We start from the raw sequence: 23,227 nt of genomic DNA, 5'->3' as shown, positions 1-23,227 counted from the left end.
AACAAGAATCAGTGGCGTAGCGTGGGGGAGGGGCAAAAGGGGGCATATGCCCCGGGCGGCACTTTTTTAGAGGTCGGCAAAATTCGACATAGCAACATCATTGTAAAAGAATAATTTTATATGCCTTTGCCTATTCTGTTTTTTTTTTTTTTTTTTTTGTTTTTTTTTTAGGAATTAATTTTTTTCGGCCAACGAATCAATTTGAAAAAAATTCAGCGTTGTGTCTTTGACTTTCTGAAAATGATCGATAATATTGAATACGGCCCGTGCGGGTTTGTTTTTGGAAAAGAAGTGTATTTTTCATCAATCAGCACAGGATTAGTCAATGAATCTATAAATAAAGTTATAATTATTTCATAAAAAGGTTCATTTTGCGGCTGCTGTTCATATAAATTTATTTAACTCTGGTGAAAAAAAAGTGAAAAACTGAAAAGACAGATAGGTACAAACTTAATCTCCTACACTGAGGAAAAAATAAATTGAAGTTGAAACGTAGTTGTTTGAAAGATGAACTACTTTGATTTATGTGACTTTAAGATACGAAACCATCAAAAGTTAACCTTTTTTCCACGTTGATTTTAAAATGTCCATCTTCAACGCAAAATCATTCCGAATAATAGTTAAATCAATGTGGTTTTCATTGATTTCACGTTGTTTTATGGTGGCTTTTCCCTCAGTGTAAACAAAACTATTAAATTCAATCAAAAAATTCATTGCGACAAATTTACTTGACACACATATTTTTTTTTATTTTGGGAACTTTGTCCGCAAATGCAGTAAATTATGTTTTTGGTTTGTCCACATACTAACATAAATATGTTTATTAGTTTTTTTATGAATCAATCTTAATTAAAATAAATAAAAATTAAATCCATCATAAATTTTGTCTTCTCTTCAAAAGTAAAAGCTATTCTTTTTGCTCACTTCTGAGTAAGATGCAAAGATTTTTAATGATTAAGAAAAAAACATTTTTTTTTTTTAAGTTTTTAGCATGTTATGTCATAACTGTGAAAGAAGGCAAAGTTTCCCATTATTGTAGTCGTATGATAGTACCTATACAATTATATTATCCCATTCTCATAAATTAACACTTTTTAGTTACAACAACCAAGTGTTAAGAAATCGTATAGTTTTAAATATAGGATGGGGTAAGAAACATAATTGTTCCGTTTAGACCGTTCTATTTCTTGTGTTTTTTTTTGTTATTAAAAACAATGATTAATTATACAAACACAAAAAAAAACTTTACTACTCATTCTCATTAGCCTATTATTTCCATCCAATGATGATGGCAATCTGCGTTTATCTTATGCGTTTAATCAGCAAACTATCAGCATCGGACTGAGGTAATAATGCAACAAGCATTTATTTACTAATGAACCAAAGTCTTAAAACAAAATAAAGTCATAAATCCATTTAATTAGTTTCATTAAAATTGATTTTTAATAAGGTTTTTCAGTTATTTGAATATTTACCTCATTGAGCCATAAAAAAAATGTTAAAACTTAAGAACCCACTCTAAATGTTTAGTCCAACCCTGTGTGAAAAGTTAGATTGATTAAATAGTTTTTTTATTCAACGAAGCATTTTCGCACACTCAGTGAGTCTCATATTTTTTTGTTGTTTTTTTTTTTTCGAAATTTCGAAATTAATCATTTGTTGATGATAGTGAATTAAATGCGTTGGAACTTTGTTGAAAGAAAAACTTATTTGCCTTTTTCGTTTTTTACACTTTAGTAAAAAAAAAAAAGTACAAATATTGCACCCTCCTTCATATGCATTTGCTAATTCGAACGATAAAAGAGTTTGATTTTTTTTTTGGTCAGTGATGTTGGTATGAGGCTATTAACATGCAATCTTAATTTATTCATTACTTCTTTTTTTTTAAGCGAGTTTTAAAGACTTCCGTCTGATTAATTTTAAGGGCAATTGAATAATAAAAAGTAAAGTATGGGAACAAAAATTAGTAAAGTTAAAACTACTAATCGATGTGAAGGTTATTAAAAGAAGTAAAATTCTCAACAACACACACAATTTGGAAAAATAAAAAATCTGAAAAAAATTGATCAAAGTTCATTTGTCGATGTTTAAGAACCTGGTTCTGTATGATTTTGGCGTACTGTGAATATCTTGCCAATGATAGATTGAACGATTGAACTGAAATGCAGAACTGGTTGAAATACTCTTTGCGGATTTGTAACATTGTTCAGTTTTTACTATCAAATAACTCTAGTTTCATTTGCAGGTTCCAGGGTGTGTAGTGAATACTGTTGTTGAAATATCGGAAGACTCTACTTTCTGTTAAAGCATTTCTGTAACTCCTCGTATTTTGTTGGTCCTTCTTCTTTCCGAACAGACGATGTTTTTCTTTCTTCTGTCTACATAAAGCTGCCGGGATGCCATTGTTTTCTTTTGAAACCATAATCTATGGACTTTCAATTTCCTATCACATTCGGAGTCTAACCATGGGCTTTTCTGTGATGGTTCTATAAATCTTAGTACTTAGTCCGTTCAGCAGGACTTCTTAAGGCAATTTGACAAGTGATCTTTGGTTTGTAGGAATTCTCACAAATTACAAAGCATTCTCTTTAGATTTTAGTTTTTCACAGTTGAAATTTTTCTTGTTTAACTTACATGCAAATTTACTTAAGACTAGGTGACTTTGACTTGCCGTTTTAATTCAAAGGTGAAGAAAACACTTTTCAATGCGAAATCTAAGTTCTAAAATACACGATAAAATATTTCTTGAAATTTTAAATGATAAAATTATGCCTATTTGGCCTGATTTTGAACATGGAAAAGGACTGTTTAAATTCAGTCGGTGTCATTGGAGATTTTTGAACTCAAGTATCTCTCTACCCGAAAAGTTCACCAAAACCTCTTTATCGTCAGGTTTAGTTTTTTTTTTTTATAAAAACTCCATCAGAGCCATCCAATTAATTGAAATTACTTGATTCCAAAAACTGTTATGATATTATGAATGATTCGTCCCAGAACTGTCAAACAAATTTGCTTCGAGAGAGTTTTTTTCGATTACTCTCTTCCAAACATTTATCTCCATATTATGTATTTATTTATTTTCATGTATAAATCTTCTTTTGATAACCGAGATCATTGGAATGCTTTTCTTTTCTTAATTTTTGATATCATTTTTAAAAAAATGTTTGAATAATATTTTAATAATTCACTGGTTAATATTTATTTATAAATTTATACATATTTGATATCCGAAAGATGTTATACAAAAGTACCTTGTTTAGTGCCAGAATTGTTAACATTTTAACATAATTTATTCTCTTATTAAAAACAAAAAATATGAAATTAAAAAATTCTTCATCAAACTCATCAACAAACTGGTATCAACTCCTGAAGTTGAGTTGAATGACATACATTAAACGGTAAATTGTTTGTTGACTGAACTTTATAATTCCATACAATAATAACTTTGCAAAAGAAAAAAAAATTTGTGCAAAAAAGAAATTCGAAACTTATAACACATGGTATTATTATAGAAAGGGCCCTACATACTTGAACGTTTACTTGGTAATTTAATTAAAATTACCATTATATGGCGGCTCTATCGTAACGTGACAAATATGTCCATTGCAATCAATTTTCTCCACTATACGAGCTTGTCAAATACAACTCTTGATCACATATTATAGTTTAAAGTTGAGACCATGCGTCTATCGATGACCACGAATAACGATAGAAGCTATAACCAATAACGACGTTGTCGGTGCGCACAGGCACGACTACGTTGCGACCTATTTTAATTAATTCATGCGTAAAAAAGAAACATGACGGTATATATTTTCGAATGGTTGACTGTTATCGTTTAGTTGGTTAAATTAGAGGTCTTTTCTGATCTGGCCAAGTAAAGACATACATTTATTGTTGAAATGAAGTTGAACTGCAAAAGAATGGAGCAGTAGCTGTACAGTATAATATAGTGGAACGGGTTCTTTGTTTTATTGTCCACATCTTTCGCAGAACAATAACGGTGCTGGAATCGTGCGTTTAACTAAAGCTAGTGCAGTATTCAGTTGATTCTAGTGATTGAGGGATATTATCAGTTCATATGACAATAAATGCTTTAAAATCTATCGATAATTAATTATACAATTTTGTTCACTGAATAATCAAACGAAACAAAAGAGCTGTAGTACGAACTCGATTTTGCAATAAATTCATATTTCTCGTGTTGAATATTTCAAACTTGTAAGAAAATTTCTATGCTATCACAACATAATAAATCAGTCAATAAATTTACATTTAGAAACCAGTCCTAAGTAAAGGGAAAATATTTTAAGAATAGAATGGAAAAAAGAAAAAATTCAATTATTTTTCATTTTTTTGTGCCAACAAGTTCATTGAGAACGACTAAGCCTTTTTCTTAAAATGCAAATCTCAATGCTAATATGAGTATAGCATGTTTTATAAACAATAAATAGGACTTATACCTTAAGGAAAAAAAATGATTTTAACTTTTTAATTATTGTTGGTTGTTTGGCAGTAGTAGGTTAATCTTAATGTAAAACATTTTTGTGCCAGTTTTCAAGCCAAGCAAAAATTAAATTCCCACTCTTCATGAATGAATGAATGAGCGATAAACAAAGTAAATTTGTTGTTGGCGCAATTCATGCAGACGCAAATATTTGAATCCCACAATACCTATATCCGAAGTTAAAAGTTGTTTTGATTCTCTTGTTTTTGTTATTTTTTTTTTCCATTTTTTTTAATAGCTTCATGCATCGGTGGATTTTACCGACTAAAAACAGCAACAAAAAAAAAAAATACGAAAAAAAATCGAATAATTGTTGTGGACCAAAAAAAATTTCACTTTCTCAGCATTCCAGTGCGAATAACCTGACGCGACGAATGAAAATATGCAGTATCTCTCTACCATACCGACAAGTCTGGTATGCTGCTGCACCTGCTTTTGAAAAAAAAAAAAAAAAAATAAATAAAAAAAATATTTTTATCTGGCGGATACATTTATTAGTTTCTTTAGAGCTGCTGGATCTCTTTGACTGGTCGTTATTGTCGGTTCGTCGATCGGTCGTTTGTTGGTGCGGATACAAATTGGACACGAATTGAAGTCAAACTACCAAACCTGCCTGTGCATATAAGCTCTGTGTCGCTCCACCTCCAGCAGCAGCAACAGCAGCCTGTTAGGAACATTTTTAAGTTTTTGACCTAGTTGTTGCTACTGGATGAACGAATCGAATCGACCGACCAACATTGACGACGACGACGTGACCACGACAACCAACGCCGCCGTGGAGCAGAGCAACATAAATGCTGCTGGAATGCTGCTGTAGATACTGACTTTCGCAGATTTATTAATTTGCATTTGCATTTACTGTAAATAATATACATTCGCATGCAATGGTTGTATACGAGTTACGAGCTTCAGGTCAGTAGATATCGATGATACAATGCCAGCAGTATTCGAAGTATAGTGTATATTTGTATACTTTGACAAATGATGCCATACGCGGATGTTACCGTAATATGTATGTAATTATATTCTAATACCGGTTGACGAAGTCTCTCATCTCATATAATACTCAATTTGATTACTAAATAAAAAAAAGTAGGTTTCTTAGCATTAGGAGGACATTTATTTATTACATTAATACTTGCTCTTCTAATGGATATCAATTTCTTTATTTTTTTTTTTCTTGTTGGAGTGTGTCAGATATTAATGAATGAAGAGTTAATCTGGATTTGCTGGATTTTTTTTCAAGAGTTAAACGAGTTTCTGATTTTGGGGTTTCTAACAGTGAGAATAAAATAAAAATCCAGATTCGATAATCCAATTTCTTTTTGATTAATTAATTAAACAAATTTTGGAGCAATTGATATTTTACCACATATAAAATAACCCTACTCATGCTATTTCTATTAAACTTTCATTTTTCTTTGAATTGCTTCATTTCTTCACTTTGAAATTCATATATGGCTTTCTTATATTCTTAAGCGAAATTAAATGTTTAATACATAAAATCCATATAGTTTTTTTTAAGAACCCGATAAAATCAACTTACCTAAATCTAAAAAGAACCAAAACTTAAACAACTCGTTAAAAATTCTAAAGGTTTGTATCTTAGACCTCATTAAAGACCCTAAGACATTTTATGAGTTCGTCACCTACAAGAAAAAGTCCAACCTATTTTAATTTTTTTTTGTTCCTAATTTTTCAAACAGTCTTCAACGAGTGTTTCTTTCAAACCAGATGAAGCATTTATTTTAATTTCTTGACGAATATTTCATTCAAGCCTGTTCTACCTGGATACCATCGAAGGCCAAATTGAATTATATTTTTATTTTAAATATAAAATATGATGCTTTGTCATTTACCCTGAGTCTTAAGACACTAATCTTCAATATCCGACCACCAATAGAACTCATAATATAAGATTTTTAAACCAACAACTTCAAGATTTAATTCGAGAGTTTTCAAATGAACCAAACTAACAAAAGATTGAATATAAAAACTTACAAAGTGGACTCAAAATTGTTTTTTTTTTTTTTTAAAGCTTATAGTTTGGTTGGTTATTTAAGATAAAGGTCTATAGGCTGAGGTTAAATGACAGAGCATCATATTTTGCACTTAAAATACATATTTAAGTTACACCATTAAGGCAATCTACATAAAGTGTAAGATGCAAAAATGCATTTTATCCGTTTCTCGAGTACGTCAAAATGATAAAACTTTTGCACAACATATGTATGTTAGATTTAATTACATCATAAATTAACAAATTCATTAATGGCCGCGTAAGGTCCACCTTCCATTAACATTTGCCCATTCGCCTTTATCAAAAACTTTAAGTGTATCGTCTTTAATACAGATTCTATTTGTTCTTAGCATGTCTTTTTTTTTCTTCGCTTAAATATTTAAGTTATTTTTATCTCAAGCAGAATTCAACCAGGAATGTTAACTTCTTATAAGCTTTAAGCCACTTTTATCTTAAAGACAACATAGGTTTCGGAAGTGTAAGTCCACTGCTTCCTAACTGATTGAAATTGTGTGCTTTTACCTTTACCCTTTCAGCACTTTAGAAAGTCGTTGTTGTCTCTACTGTTCTTATCTAGGTATCTAAAATTTCCTACAGTTTCATACTCAATCTTACCGCAGAGCTCAGTAATTATCATTGTAGCCAACCAACATATTGAAAAACTAAAACAGTTTTGGGCGTACATGATAACTTAATATACCAAAATGTAGGAAATTTAGAGTTGTGCCAAATTTATTATAAGAACTTTTCGCTCAGATGAACCTTAGGTAATCGAAAAAAATGTTAAACTCACGATCATCCCCGAAAATTTAACATATTTTCGTCAGTAATTTTGTTTACAGAAAACATAACAAAAAAAAAAATTACTTGATTTAGGGCCAATTTTTCAATAGGTAGTCAGATAAACCTCAGATAGAGCAAAGTTTTTTTTTTATATTGACATTTATTCTTCTGATAGAATAACTGACGATTGAAAAATCGTTTCTAAAAAAAATTAAAGTTTTTCTACAAAACAAGACAAAAAAATCTAGGGGGAGCGTATCGGAATCCCGCTTTTTAAAATCCCGTTTTTCGAAAATCCCGAAAAAAAAAGTTTCAAAATCCCGTTTACTAAAATACCGCTTTTTTAAATCCCGTTTTCTGAAATACCGCATTTTAAAATCCCGTCAAATCCCGAAAATCCCGATTTTTTTACAAAATACATGCTTAATTCACAAATCAAAAATCATGAGAAATAGACAAAAAATTAGTAAAACTGATTTTTTGCGTTGTAAAGCCCACACCATATTATGAAAACGGTATTTCTTTTATAAAAACATAAAATAATTAAAACCTTAAATTGAGTTTACAAGTAAAAGAAATTTCATTTAATTAAATATCAAAATTGTTGAAATGCATCCAAATATAAGTTGAAATATATTTAAATGAAATTTCTTTTGATTATGTAGTGTGTACTTAATTTAAGGTGTTGTGATCATTTTATGTTATTATTAATCTATGGGATTATCACGATTTGATTGTTCTTCTAAAACTTTAAAGTAAATATTAGTTCGTTAATTGATTTCTTTGTACTTAATTTAAGGTGTTGTGATCATTTTATGTTATTATTAATCTATGGGATTATCACGATTTGATTGTTCTTCTGAAACTTTAAAATAAATATTAGTTTGTTAATTGATTTCTTTTTAGTATTACATTCCTTACTTTTTCTTATTTTTTTTATATATGATAGTTTTTGTTAAAGGTTTTAATTAAATGCGTTTAGAACAATTTCTCATTTTTTAATTTGTTTTAGTATCCCGATTTTGCAAGCAAAACTAGTTGTTTTATTTTAAAAAATCGCGCGATTTTTTAAAATAAAACAACTAGTTTTGCTTGTAAAATCGGGGTAATAAAAAACGGGAATATAAAAAGCGGGATATCGAACCCAACCCAAATCTAGGTATTCTACGATAAACAGGAGCCGAGAATATCACAAAAACGCATTTTTCAAAATGGTGGCCAAACCACATATTTTTTGGGTAAAAAAAAATATATTTTTATGTTCGTCTCAATGTGCCATATTATATGAAAAATAAAATTCTTTCCAAAAATTTTCAGATGACCCATTTTCAACTCCCTGTTTTCTATAATATTGTTATCTTTAAGTTTTTGTTAACTTAAATTGAGTTATTGTTGCTTGAATAAAGCCGAATAAATGGAGGTGCAGCCCCTGTTTGTAACTAAGAATGTGAAACGAAACATTGTCAGAGAGTAATTAAAATTAAAAATAAAAAAAAAAAACTTTAGTGTTTTGAGTTATCGAGTCCTGAGACTTTCAATAAGGATCAGAAATAGAACATTATACACGAAAAAAGATTGTGCTAGATCCTTGATGGCGTTAATAGCATGTAGCAAACGAAACAATTAACTTATCAAAAAAAAAAAACGTTTGATTCAATTAGTCTTACATAGTTGCATGATAGTTTCGAACTAAATAATTCTATGTTTCTAATTAAAAAATGTACCTATACTCACCGGCTTACAGCAAACACACTTTTTCTTTAAAGAAAGTGAAATAAAATTAAGACTACGCCTTAAACAATCATTAAAATATCATAAACATAAAAAGTGGGTGTAACTTTTGTTAAATCAAAACACGAATAACTTTTACACAATTCCAAACTCATTCAAGTCTTTAATCTTTAAACATTATTTTATATCATATGTAGTTTAAAATTTTAATAACTCATTAATTATTCACTTAGTAAAATGCATGAATGATTCGCACCTTCAGTGTTGGAAAAAAAAATATAAAAAAAGCAAACAATTTCATACCCGAAATAATATTAGTTAACAGTGCATTCTGCTCATTAACCCTGAAGGTTAACTTACAATTTTTTGAAATTCCCATAAATTTTCTTAAAAACCAAAAACAAATAGATTTAAACCAAGGCAACAAATAAAAATAAAAAAAAGGCTTATCGAAGTCTTACATTCCATCACACCATAATCAGACACAAAGACAAAACACCTAGAATTACTGGTGCATGACATTGCCAGCATCGAAACTAGGTTACTGGTTGAATTCATCAAAAATATCAAACAAATTTGTTTCGTTTTTATGTTTTAGATTCTCATCATGATGGCATATGGCCCATTATGACATGGTGATGACACGGAAATTATCAAAATATTATTTTTCTACATTCAACCCAAATTTGGATGTTTTAGTTTTATATTATCAAGGGCAGTTTTCAACTGTGACTCATTTTTGTATAATTTTATTGTTTTGGCAACAATTATGATTTTGTTTCATGCACAGTGGAAAAAAGAGCTATAAACAATGGATTGAACCAAAAATTATGATCAAGACTTTATTCAGTTCATTTTCTAAAATAAACTTTCTTGGGTAGTTGGGTAAAAACTTAAAAAAACTTCACGGGTGGGACATTTTTATAATAAAATTAAAGCTAATTTCCAAATTTTATAAATCACTGTGATTCTAAATTAATTTTATGTAACGAAATACCCCCAACTTTTCTTTCTGCTTGTTTAAAATTAGGTAGAGTTTTTTCTGTCACGGGTGGGATAAAGAAATGACATGTATTAAAGATTTAATGTTTTTTTTCTGAGAATCTTTGTGACCTTATTTCATTTTTTTGTTTCTTACATTAACAAAAATAATTTTCGTTATATAAAAGAATAAATGTCAAGGCAGCTTTTGTCACGGGTGGGAATGAGAAATAATGCACCACGGGTCCACGGGACTTATAACGCCCTCTAATCTTCTTTAAAATGATTATTTTATAGCATATTTTTTTAACTTTATCTGGCAGAAGTTGTTCCACTGTACTTTTGCTGACGTCAAAGTTCCCACAAAGGAATATTAAGCTCACAAAGCGTTGCAATTTTCAATGTCAAATATTACTTTGTTTTTGTGTATAGACTTAGACTCGAAATATGTTCCTTATACGTTATGTATTGTATAATAGCCAGTTAAAGCCGTCATTTTGTTTTGAATTATGTTTTTTTTTTTTTTTGAAAACAAAACAAAGACAAAAAAAAAACTATTATGACGGTCGTTTACCCTATAAGTCATACAAGTTTAATGTACTGTGCATTTAGCATATTGAAAAGTCAGATTTTGATTGAGTATATTGTATATTTTATGAGAAAGGAAGCCCATTGACTAGAAAAGGCAAATCCAATTAGTCTTGAACGGAATATCAAATTGAAATTTGTATATTTAAATTGAATGTTAAGACGTTATTAAGCTATAGGTATGAAAGGCTTTTCTCATAATGTGTCAAAAAAAAAAATAGCTAGCACATTTATGCATAGTTGATTAGTTTATGTTTTATTGATGTTGTGTGGAAGTGATTAGTCTTTTATATTCCTCATAATTTTGATTTATTTATTATTGTTTAAGATTGTTTTTTATTGAGGGAGAAATGTTTTATTAAAGCTGTGTAGAGTTTAACGAGAGTTTGGATCGATTAGGATTTTAAATTGTCAAATTAAAGATTTTTAATATCTCTTTAGTGTAGTAGTATTTGTTGCAAAGTAAGATTTTAAGATTAAAAGTATCAACATTAAGCTTTATCTACACCTTAAATAAGGCATAAATTTTATTGTAAAAGAATCGAAATAGAAGTTTATTTTTACAAAAAAAAAATAATAAGAATTTTGTTTGTGACATCATTATTAGCAACTTATTCAACAATAACCTTAACATTTTCCATTAATTAAACTCAATGACAATAAGTGATTGATTACATCAAAACAAAACAAATATTTTGTTGATGTTTCATTCGAAGATAATCTTAAAGTTATTAACACAAATACAAACATACAGTAAATTGTAAATTATTATTTTTGCTTCATTAGCTAATAGTTTAAGTAATCAATTATTCCTATCTTCTTGAATTTGATTTTAAGTTTTCATTCAGATAAAATAAATAATGTGAGTCAACATTATTTTAAAATTAAATTTAAAAAACATGACTCTTCAAAAAGCTATTGAATTAGAAATAGGCTATTGATTATGTCATTAAGAAAGGAACTAAGACGTTCACGGGTTTTTATTGCAGGAATCGTTCAATGGGTTACAAGAGAAGATAAAACCGCGGAGTGCTATTAAATGAGAGGGTGGAAACTGAAGATAGGGGTGTAAAAGCCCCCTTTTTGGTTTTTTCAATATATCTCGTAAACCGAGCAAAATTTTAATATATTGCTCTCAAAACTTTTTGTAGAGAATTGAATTTCCTATTAGAATAATGTTTTTTTAAAAATTGAAAAAAAAAAATTTCCATACCAAAATAGTCGAAACAATCATAAAAAAAATATCAAAAAAATTGATTTTTTGAGTTTTTTTGCTTTTTTACTTGTACATTTTTTTTGGGTTGAGATAGACATAAACATTGCTCCAAAGAAAAACAGAAGATTAAATTTCCTTCAAATTGCTGTACTCACAAAAGTTTTTCATTGAAAATTAACCGAAGTATGGCCATTTTAATCTATCTTTTTTTCGCATTTTTAGTTTTACTCAAGTAAAAGAGAAACAAGAACTGATAATGAGATTTTGTAGAGGGGTTAAATACAATCATTGTTTACTATGGGAGGGGGGGTCTATGTCCCCCCGTTTTGGCGGGAGGGGCAATTTTCTAAAAAAAATACTTAAAATAAAAAAAAATATTAAAAAAACAACGGCAACACTTTTGATTGATACTTTTTTCAAAAGCTAGAATTATAAACTTAATATTAATTTTAAAATGAAGTTATTTTAATCAATTGTTTTTGAAATAAACCAGTGATTCCGATAAAGAAAGTATTTTGTCTATTTTTCAATTTTCTCAAAAAGTAGAAGGCATAGGAACATTATGATTTTCATGATTTGATAAGAAATCAATTAAGGCAGTTTACTTTGTCGATCAATTTCGTATTGAATTCCACAATCTTTGTGAAAATTGTACTCAATGTGCTTTTTAAACTTTTTTTTCACAAGTTTTGATTTGAAATCAAGTATTTCAAAAACAATTGATTAAAATAACTTCATTTTAAAACTAATATTAAGTTTATAATTCTAGCTTTTGAAAAAAGTATCAATCAAAACTGTAAGTGTTGCCGTTGTTTTTTAATAATTTTTTTTTATTTTAAGTATTTTTTTTAGAAAATTGCCCCTCCCGCCAAAACGGGGGGACATATACCCCCCCTTCCATAGTAAACAATGATTGTATTTAACCCCTCTACAAAATCTCATTATCAGTTCTTGGTGCTTAAGTTATCGTACTTTCCCCCCAAATGTTTCGGTTTTACTTGAGTAAAACTAAAAATGCGAAAAAAAAGATATATTAAAATGGCCATACTTCGGTTAATTTTCAATGAAAAAATTTAGTGAGTACAGCATTTTGAAGGAAATTTAATCTTCTTTTTTTCTTTGCAGCAATGTTTATGTCTATCTCAACCCAAAAAAATGTACAAGTAAAAAAGCAAAAAAACTCAAAAAATCGATTTTTTTGATATTTTTTTTATGATTGTTTCGACTATTTTGGTATGGAAATTTTTTTTTTCAATTTTTAAAAAAACATTATTCTAATAGGAAATTCAATTCTCTACAAAAAGTTTTGAGAGCAATATATTAAAATTTTGCTCGGTTTATGAGATATATTGGAAAAACCAAAAAGGGGGCTTTTACACCCCTATCTTCAGTTTCCACCCTCTCATTTAATAGCACTCCGCGGTTTTATGTTCTTTTATAACCCATTGAACAATTCCTGCAATAAAAACCCGTGAACGTCTTAGTTCCTTATTACCCTGTTTTTTTCGACATAATCAATAGCCTAAAATAAAACTAATTTAAAAGCAGAAATTAAAATTTACTTGATCGATCCTTTCAAATTGTTAACTAAAACTTCAAGTTTGTGATTGTTATTTTACAATCAAATCTATCAAATTTAAATTACATAGATAAAATGAATCTAATTGTTTAACAATGGTTTCGATCTTGGTAATTATGTATTGCTTTTCTTTACCGAAACCGGATCTTAAATAAACAATTTTTTTTTAAATAAACAATTTTTTGATGTTTTAGAAGTTTCACGAAAAACTAATTAAACGTAGCAAAATTATTCACAGGTAAAGCGGTAACGGAGAAGACGCGTACAAGTCTTCTCCGTTACCGTCTTTGTCTGTTAATAATTTAGCTATTTTGAATTAGTTTTCCTTGAAACTTCTAGAACTTCTACTTTATCATGAGCACTTAAGACCCACCAAGTTTCAAGAAAAAATATAGCTTCTTCAACGAGATAAACTGGATAATAAGCGTGAAAATGTCCTAAAAATGCAAATGGAATGGCCGATGTGCGCTTTTTTTAAATACCTATTTTGTAAGCGAATTTTTTTTAAATAGCCCATCTTGATTTCTTGCTTCAACTCCTTATAAAGTCTTTTAGGCGAAGTTCGTTTTTATCTTCGAAAATTTTAACTCAAATTTTAAGGCACTTCACTCACGGCCTTACGAAAGTTCTTCATTAAAACTTTTTTTATTTTATTTTTGTTTTTTTTTTTCAAATGTGATAACTTCTGCGGTCATTTTGCGTCAAGAGCTTCTTTATTTTTTTCATTTTAGTGTGTGTTTATAAAAACGAAATCATTTATTTTTTGACTTATAGCTGATCAAGTTGAATTTTTTGTCACTGACAGTGAATCATTAAATTTACTCTACATACACATTATTCCAGCAAACATAATTTTTCAACCTATTAACATCTCTGCCTTTCAAGTGTAATCTAGAAAACTTGGCTGGCAAAGGGGAAAAGGCTAATTGTTTATCCGCTTCGGATTCGGGCCTTAGTAAAAGAGCCGAGTTTAGCAAAACTCGATTTTAAGAAAAAAAAAATCTGTAGTTATAAAACATGCATCTCACTTCCATAGAAAAAATGGCAGTTCACCTATAACTAAGTCGATTATAAAATGATATAATTTTTTTTTTAGTTTGGAAGTGAGATTTTTTGTTAAAATCGAGTTTTCGCTGAATTCGTTTTTTTTTTTTTTAAGAAATTGATCTCGCTTTTTTTAAGGTTGAGGCTCTGTGTTCGAGGAAATGGTCGATAATGTTTTTAAAAAGCCTGGCTCGTAGACTTTTTCTTTGAATTAGATCTGTATCTCTTACCAGGTTAAAATGAATAATAGATTATTATTAACCAGGGGTTCATTTTTTTCATGAAAGAAAATGTTCCACATACGCCACAGTGACCCTTTGCAATTTTTTTTTAATTACTTTCTTGGATGAATTAATGAATGATCATTCAATATTCATGAATTTATTAGCGTGATGCTAGTTTGGGTCTGTATAGAATTTAAAAATGACAAAAAAAAACCATGGAATGGTAAAAATATTCTGATCCGAAAATTAAATTGATAATACGAAATAAGATATTTTTTTTTTTTTTTTTCAAAGAAAATCCGATGCGAATTTTTGTATAGACTAAAGGCCTTTAAAAGCTTTATTAAATCAATTTAACAAGTCCAATTAAATGTAGTGCTTATTCTCCTACTTAACTGATTCATTTCAGTATAGTACATATAGAATTGTATTATAAAACCAATCTCATTTTTCTTTATGAAAAAAAAAATATTATAAAACATCTTATTTTATGAATCTTACACAAAAATACTAAAGTTTCCTCTTTACTATTTTTTTTTTCTTTCTAGAACATGGAAATGAGTAATTTTTCTTCAAAAAAATTGTCCCGCGAAGAACGTCGATATTCTGTGCCGCACGGACCAAACACACCTTTACCACCAGCCGCATCAGAAGACCTCCACGCATGGTCAATCTACAGGTAAATTTTTAGTGTGTACTCATATGTGAATAATAATAAACGATGTTTGGACTTCCTGAAATGATTGAATGATGATTAAACCACAATGCGAATCAATTCGCTTGATGTGTTACAACTGTGTATAATATATTTATTGCATTTCCGGCTTTTATCCATGGCCATACGCTTGATTGCACATCAATAAACTTGATGCCACCGGCTGTGGCGACCAATATCACCTGCCATATTCAATGAGAATTTTTTAACAATCATAATAAATAAAGTTCCTTCCATGTCCACAAGCTTATGGGTCTGGTTTCTATACTTATGTGATTCTCAATTGGCCACTCCTTAGGTGTGGTTATGGTGGTTCCTGTGTCGATTTGTTCGAAATTCTTCAATGACATTTTTCTATTTTATACTTTTGCAGACAAAACCTTAATTCAGACTTTACAGACTCTGCTTTAGGGTCATCTGATAAATCCCCGCTGCCATATGGAAATTTCCAGCTACGCGACACGACTGTCCAATCGATTCTTAACCATCCACGGTACGGTCCAAAGTGAGTCGACTTAATTGACCTATTGTCGGATTTTAATGTATATCTTCTTCCCCCCTTTGCACTTATAGATCACCTTTGGGTTCAAATATGTACACGTACCTAAAGTTTGGTCTGCCTCGGGTCTTCCCGCCAAATGCTGGCTCTCAGAGATCTCATCGGCCTGGACCGGGTCCGGGGAGAGGTCGAATCAATCGAGGGTTTCGAGATAGCTCTGGCCCACCGGCAGGTTCGTCGGGATATGATAGCAGTGACAATGAAACAACGAGAAGTAGAGTGCCACCAAATTTAAGGTAAAGCAACTAGCTTTTCTCTCAAGTAAAAAAATTAAGCTTTATTTGTACAATTTTAGAAAATACCGTAGTGAATCAGATTTTAGAGCAATCGGAGGAATTCCAACACCACGACCAGATTCAAGAGCTCAAGGCATTCCGATAGCGGCTTTGCGACAAGCTAACAGTCGGGCTAGTATAGCTGGTAAGAGTCTTTATTGGACTTTCAAAAAAATCCTCAAATCTTTATTTTATCAAAATCCTTAGTTGGAAACCATATCAACTCACATTACATTCCCAATGGGAAGCACTATGGCAATCGTTCGCATAGTGAAGCCGACCTTCTTGGTGCAGATATTGGAACCTATGCTGATTATGATTCGCGAACTTACACAACCAATCGCAGTCGCATGGATAATCATCATCATCAGCACAATCAACACCAGCAAATTCATCATCACAATCAGCACAATTCACATCATTCGCACACAATGTCAAATCGAAAACACTCGAGCTTAGGTTTGGTTTATCCCAATATTCAGGTGCATTGTTTGGATGTGAATCCTGGATTGCGTGGAGTATCGTTACAAGCTAAGGCCGGTGATTTATTTGCAATAATGGCGACTTCCCAGCCAGAAGGGACTGCGCTAACTGAGTGTCTAGCGGGACTGAGAGAACGAATTTCTGGTGAGGTTTTAGTAAATGGTCAGCAAATAAATCGGCGTGGATTGAGGGAGTTGTGTAGTTATGTACCAGCGTTGGAGAGTTCATCGCTGGATCCGCGGATGAGCGTGCAATGTACATTAAATTTTCATGCGGCGCTAAGAGGACCAATTGATAGGAGTGATTTTAAGGAAAAGGTATATAATTAATTTATAAAATAGGAACATAAATATATTTTTTGTTGGGGTCAAAATTCTGCCGGGGTCAAAATTCTTTTGTCAAAATTCTGCAAAAAGCGCTCGCTTTTTAACATTTTCCAAACTTTTTTTTAATTTTTTGCAAAATTCTGTAAAATCATCTTTTTGAAAAATTATTTACTTATTTGATTACTTACCTACATAATTTCTCATTCTTTGAATGCATTTTAATTTTTGTTTTATAAATGAATACATTTGAAAATATTTTTAATAATAAACATTTCCGAAAATAATTCAAAATTTTTTAATTTATCAAATAAAGATGAATTATTCAAAAATTTGAATAAGAAAAGGAAAATTTTGTGTCGAACAACATCGGTTCCAATAAGTTATAGATTTTATTTGAAAGAAAGTCAGTCTATGCATTTTAAAAAATATTTGCAATACTTAAACAAAAAAATTTAGGAAAGTAGGTACCAATGTTGAATTACATTAATGAGGTGTATTTTTCTTTAGTCAGCGCATATGCTATAAAAAAAAACAGAATTGGCAGAATTTTTTTGTTCAAGTATAATGGTAGCAGAATTTTGAAACGCAGAATTTTAAAAAGCAGAATTTTGAAAAGCAGAATAGAAAAAAAAGCAGAATTTTCGTTAAAAAAGCAGAATTTTGAAAAGCAGAATTTTGAAGCCAGAATTTTGACCCGATCCCATATATTTTTCTTAGAAAAAGTGGATCTAATGCAATTTTAAGTTGATTTATTCTTGCAACCATCCTAGAGGGTTCCATACGTTTTCTTATTATTTTAAGGAAATAAAGGAGAACAATCAAACTTTTTTTTCTAACATCATCAGGTGGTTAAAAAAATGTGTTTTTAACATTTTAGCCGTGTTTTATTGATAACTCAGTACTTAGCTCAGTAAAACATATACATTTTTGACTCTCCAACGTTAAATAATTATTATTATAATAAATAAAAGTAATCGTTTGGTGTTGCTTACAGCATAAAATGTTTACTCAGTAAAATACTGAGTACCAATAAAACACGGCTTTTGTAATGCAATGTTACTTTGTTTAATAAAATGTGAAAATTAATTAAATCCAGTTATTAGGGAGGGTTTAAAAATACACATGCCGCATCAGAATGGACAAGCGCTTATTTGCTGTTTTCGTTTTGAATATTAGCTGAGTTTAGAGCTCAGATATGTTTGCACATCCGTTTTTCTTTCATGCGCAAAATTAATAAGAAGATTTTTATGTTTAAAAAAAAATCATCTGGTTTATATAGACACTATGGCGTATACGTAACTTTTTTTCGCCGAAACATTTTAGGCTAATCTATTTTGGCCATTCCTTGAACTGTAAAAATTATATATGTAATATCTCATTCAATAGATATCTACCATGCTAAATGGTTAAAAATTCTGTCGTAGTTTTTAATACAACCTTTGGAATTAGACCTTTTTCAAAACAAAAATTATTATTTTTTAATACATATTGCGATTTTTTTAAATAATTTTTGTATTAATTTCAAATAGAAAAAATTAAAATGTATTAGTTTCAAATACAAAACATTAAAATGTAATCAAAAGTATTGAAATATAAGAAAATTTTAATTAAAACCTATAGTTCCTTTGCACCTAAATCATAACTTTATCTAGTTAAGAATTGAAATTCAATACTCCTCTTCTTTTTTTTTAATACAAGAAAATCAAATTTTTATTAAACTGTATTAAAAACGTAAACGAAAATGGAAAACATTTTAAAAAAGAAATAGTCTTTTTTGTGCCTGGATTTAGGGTTATCGCTACCTGAAAAAGTACTAACATAAAACTTTTTGGGTTTGGAAAAATGCATTTGGTAACCTTTGTTTTGATAAAAATAAAAATAAAAATCTGTATTTGCACTATTTTGAAGGTGCTTTGTGTTTTTTTGAAGTAGGTATTTCACAAGATTTCACTTCACATTTTTTTTAAGAAAAAAATTAAAGAGATAGTAATATATTATATTTATTATGAGTAATAACTTTCACAAATGTTTTGTTTCATTTTAAAGAAGTAAGAAAGAAAACACTTAAAATAATAAAAAATAATAAAAAAGAAAGAAATATCATAATAAAAAATTGAAAGTTTAAGTTTAGGAATACGTCCTTGATTTTTAAAATTAATTTCAATAAATTTTGTATAAGACTTTAAAATGTATAAAATCTAAGTATTTAATTTAAATAAAATTTAGGTGTTGCCTCAAATGTAACCCAAATTTTCGTAGAATCTACACCAATTTGTTTAACCGTGTAACATTTCGTTTCAAAAAAAAATAACGCTCAAGTTTATGACTTACCCCCAATGCATGTAACTTCTTTGGAACGCAACATTGTTAAGCCAGTCAGTGCCTACTTATAGCGAGACAGTAAAATCTTAAAATCAAATCATTGGCTTGTTGGGACGAATTCCAGATTTCATTGTCTCTTCGAAAAAAAAAACACCCTTTCACCTAAATTTTTTTTATGAAAAATCTTTATTCTTGCTTTCTATGCCAAATTTCAGTAGCGTGGCCTATTGTTTTAGTTTTCATTCAAAAAAACACCCTTTTAACCATGATATTCTTATAGACACTTTAGACGTTTCTAATAAAAAAAACACCCTTTCTATTAAAATATTTGTATAGACTGCCTTGGTTCTTGGTTTCTGTTATAAATGAAACATTTGTACCAATTTTCATTGTTGTAAAATTTTTGTCCCAGTTTTTGTGGAAAGTACTAGTTTCAATTTTCATTATTTCATAAAAAAAAACACCCTTTCACTCCAAATAATTTTGTAGACTCTGTAGATTCTTAGTTCTTATAACAAACAAAACTTTTTGAAAAATTAATAAAATTTATGTCCGCTGTTATGATACCTTTCTCACACATAACTCAACCCATTAAAAAAAACACCCTTTAACCAAAAATATTTTTAAGAACTCTATGAATACTTTGTCCCTGCTGTATCTAAAACCTTCATCCCGAATTTCATATTATCGAAACCCATGTAAAAAACATGATACACTGATGTTTGACTTGACTTTATTTTTATTCATTAGATTCAACATTTAAAAATACATTAAAAACATGTGTCATATGATGATATTCCACAAACAATTTTTTCACTATATTGACCTTCACCCCCTCCCTCTTGTCCGCGAAAAAACACCCTTGCACCCAACTTTTTTTTTAGACTTTTTTATCCTTGGTTCTCATCCCAAAAGCAAACTTTTTGCCAAGTTTCATGAGTGTAACAATTTTGTTTAATGCCTATTGTACCTGTACAGTTATATTTTTAAGACTGAAAGTGGACCAAGTTTTGTTTTATAAACTCGAGAGTTGATACAAAAAAGTGAACAAAAAAACAAATTTTCAACTTGTGTTCAACGCTCGAAATCAACGTTTCGCCAACAACTTCAAATTCATCAATAGTGAATAAAATGGATTTTAGATTTCTTAAGATTTTAACTCTCCTTTTTGGTCTTCGTTTCTCCGCTTAGGGTTTATTCAATCGCCAGACAGACGAGACGCTTCGTTAAAAGTTTTTTTTTTAATTAACAGTACTGTATGTGGGTGAAAAATGTAAGTAGTTTCCAATTTTAAAATATTAGGAATTCATTTTTGTTTGACATTACAACTAATCTATTTTTCAAGCGCATTTTTTGTTTCTACATTTTTAAAATATTTTTATATAACTTGTTTTATATGTAAAATTTCCAGATGGATATTCTAATCGAAGACCTTGGACTCACAACATTCCGCGCCTCAAATATATCCTCACTAACGCATTCGGAGAAGCAAAGACTTAGCGTAGCCTGTCAACTGTTAGCTCAATCTTCGATTCTTATTCTAGATCAAGTAACAAGCAACATGGACATTTTCGATACATTCTTCTTGGTGGAATACCTTCGACAATGGTGCAGTGGTGGTAGAATAGTCATAATGACACTTCAACCACCCACTTTCGAGATTCTATCAATGTGCTCTGGAGTTCTGCTGCTATCTGGCGGTAGAACTGTTTTCTCTGGCAGTAGATCAGATCTGCCACGTCATATGGGTAATCTTGGTTATCCGTGTCCACCATTTAAAAATCCAGCTGATTATTATTGTGAGTTTCTTCTATACCTATGACGTCATAAATATTTTTTAACAAATGTTATCTTATCTTTTTGAAGTGGACTTGGTGACACTAGACGATTTGTCTGCAGCGGCCATGTTAGAATCTTCTGCCCGTATTGAATCACTGGCAAACTCTTGGGATCAAATTAATTCAGAGCCACCTCTAGCTGCACCACCTGCATCACTGCCAGCTTTTACACGAAAAGCTGGATTCTTGGGACAGGTTAAAGCTTTGCTAAAGCGTTTTGCTGCTTACAAACAACCAGGATCATTACTAACATGGATTAGTAAGCTTATTGCCGCAGCTGTTCTGTCTCTTTGTATAGGATGTATATTCTGGGATGTGCCTGCATCAGATCCACAACTCACTTATAATGACCGCTTGGGTTATCACCATTGCATTATGGCATTAGCATATTGGCCACTGCTAATGCTCACAATCAGAGATGCTCAAGATGATCGGAAACATGTTGAGCGAGATATTCGCCTTGGGATGTATTCAAGAGAACTTTATATAACAATTCAGGTATATCTTAAAGTTTGAGATTCATTAGTTCTGTTCAACATTTTTGTTTCCATGTTTTAGTGTCTCATGGGTCTTTTTCCGAGCTTATGCATATGGTTGGCGTATCTTCTTCCAGCACACAGTATGGCTGGACTGTATACCTACTCTACCAGCAGCGACACAGGAATTTATTTGTACATGGGTAGGTCCTGAACAGTCTTACTCTTACTACTTACTACTTACTACTTACTACTTACTACTTACTACTTACTACTTACTACTTACTACTTACTACTTACTACTTACTACTTACTACTTACTACTTACTACTTACTACTTACTACTTACTACTTACTACTTACTACTTACTACTTACTACTTACTACTTACTACTTACTACTTACTTCTTACTACTTACTACCTACTACTTACTACTTACTACTTACTACCTACTACTTACTACTTACTACTTACTACTTACTACTTACTACTTACTACTTACTACTTACTACTTACTACTTACTACTTACTACTTACTACTTACTACTTACTACTTACTACTTACTACTTACTACTTACTACTTACTACTTACTACTTACTACTTACTACTTACTACTTACTACTTACTACTTACTACTTACTACTTACTACTTACTACTTACTACTTACTACTTACTACTTACTACTTACTACTTACTACTTACTACTTACTACTTACTACTTACTACTTACTACTTACTACTTACTACTTACTACTTACTACTTACTACTTACTACTTACTACTTACTACTTACTACTTACTACTTACTACTTACTACTTACTACTTACTACTTACTACTTACTACTTACTACTTACTACTTACTACTTACTACTTACTACTTACTACTTACTACTTACTACTTACTACTTACTACTTACTACTTACTACTTACTACTTACTCTTATTATTATTTTCTAGGATTCATGCTGACGTATCTCACTGTGGTCCAAACTCTAGCAGTCTTATGTGCCCATCTGCTACCATCAAAGGTTTCAGCGACTGTTCTTAATATCCTTCTAACGTTGGCTTTAACAACTGTTGGTGGATATTCAATACATTCGAGAAATGTTTCCAAGATGTGGCATTGGTTACAGTTAATTTCACCACAGAAATGGCTTCTCCCAGTTCTAGTGGCTGATGAATATAGTCCTGAGACACTGGCCAATTCAGCTGGACTTCAGTTATGCAGAAATAAACAGGTTAGTATTTAAAAATTTAACATTTTTCCTTTTTAAATTAACTATTTTATCATGTTAAAAAAAAATTAGGTTCAACATCAAGAAATAATTGTACAACAACCATGTCCAACACCAAATGGAACACAAGTGCTAGTCGATTTTCAATTACTACCACAACAACATGTTCTCGATCCAACGAACATGGAAGAAACAACATTTATTGCTTTAATATTAACATCTGTAATACTCTTTGTGTTTACATTTATTATATTTAGTTTCAACTGTAGAAGAATTTTTAAACGTTCACCGAGGAAAACGTATTGAGAATATTGAGATG

The 23,227-nt window shown here is 30.2% G+C and overlaps 1 protein-coding gene across 2 annotated transcripts in view; it reads left to right on the top strand.

Annotated features, from left to right (window-relative positions):
• Window positions 1–23,227, top strand: part of LOC129914320 (ATP-binding cassette sub-family G member 8) — a 42,859-nt gene extending 19,632 nt beyond the window's left edge. The window contains exons 2-11 of one of the 2 annotated variants that reach the window (XM_055993511.1): window positions 15,222–15,352; window positions 15,762–15,881; window positions 15,962–16,183; window positions 16,243–16,367; window positions 16,430–17,022; window positions 20,765–21,152; window positions 21,220–21,689; window positions 21,750–21,870; window positions 22,631–22,911; window positions 22,981–23,227. In XM_055993511.1, coding sequence (XP_055849486.1) covers window positions 15,222–15,352; window positions 15,762–15,881; window positions 15,962–16,183; window positions 16,243–16,367; window positions 16,430–17,022; window positions 20,765–21,152; window positions 21,220–21,689; window positions 21,750–21,870; window positions 22,631–22,911; window positions 22,981–23,214 — 2,685 coding nt within the window. In that variant the 3' untranslated portion in view covers window positions 23,215–23,227. Of the gene's footprint in view, window positions 1–15,221; window positions 15,353–15,761; window positions 15,894–15,961; window positions 16,184–16,242; window positions 16,368–16,429; window positions 17,023–20,764; window positions 21,153–21,219; window positions 21,690–21,749; window positions 21,871–22,630; window positions 22,912–22,980 lie in introns of both variants that reach the window. The other variant, XM_055993510.1, reaches the window with a different exon arrangement.

Source organism: Episyrphus balteatus, chromosome 3, assembly GCF_945859705.1.
Source record: "Episyrphus balteatus chromosome 3, idEpiBalt1.1, whole genome shotgun sequence".
Lineage (NCBI taxonomy): Eukaryota > Metazoa > Arthropoda > Insecta > Diptera > Syrphidae > Episyrphus > Episyrphus balteatus.
The sequence above is the reverse complement of the archived record's forward strand: the minus strand, read 5'-3'. Positions and strand labels throughout refer to the sequence as shown.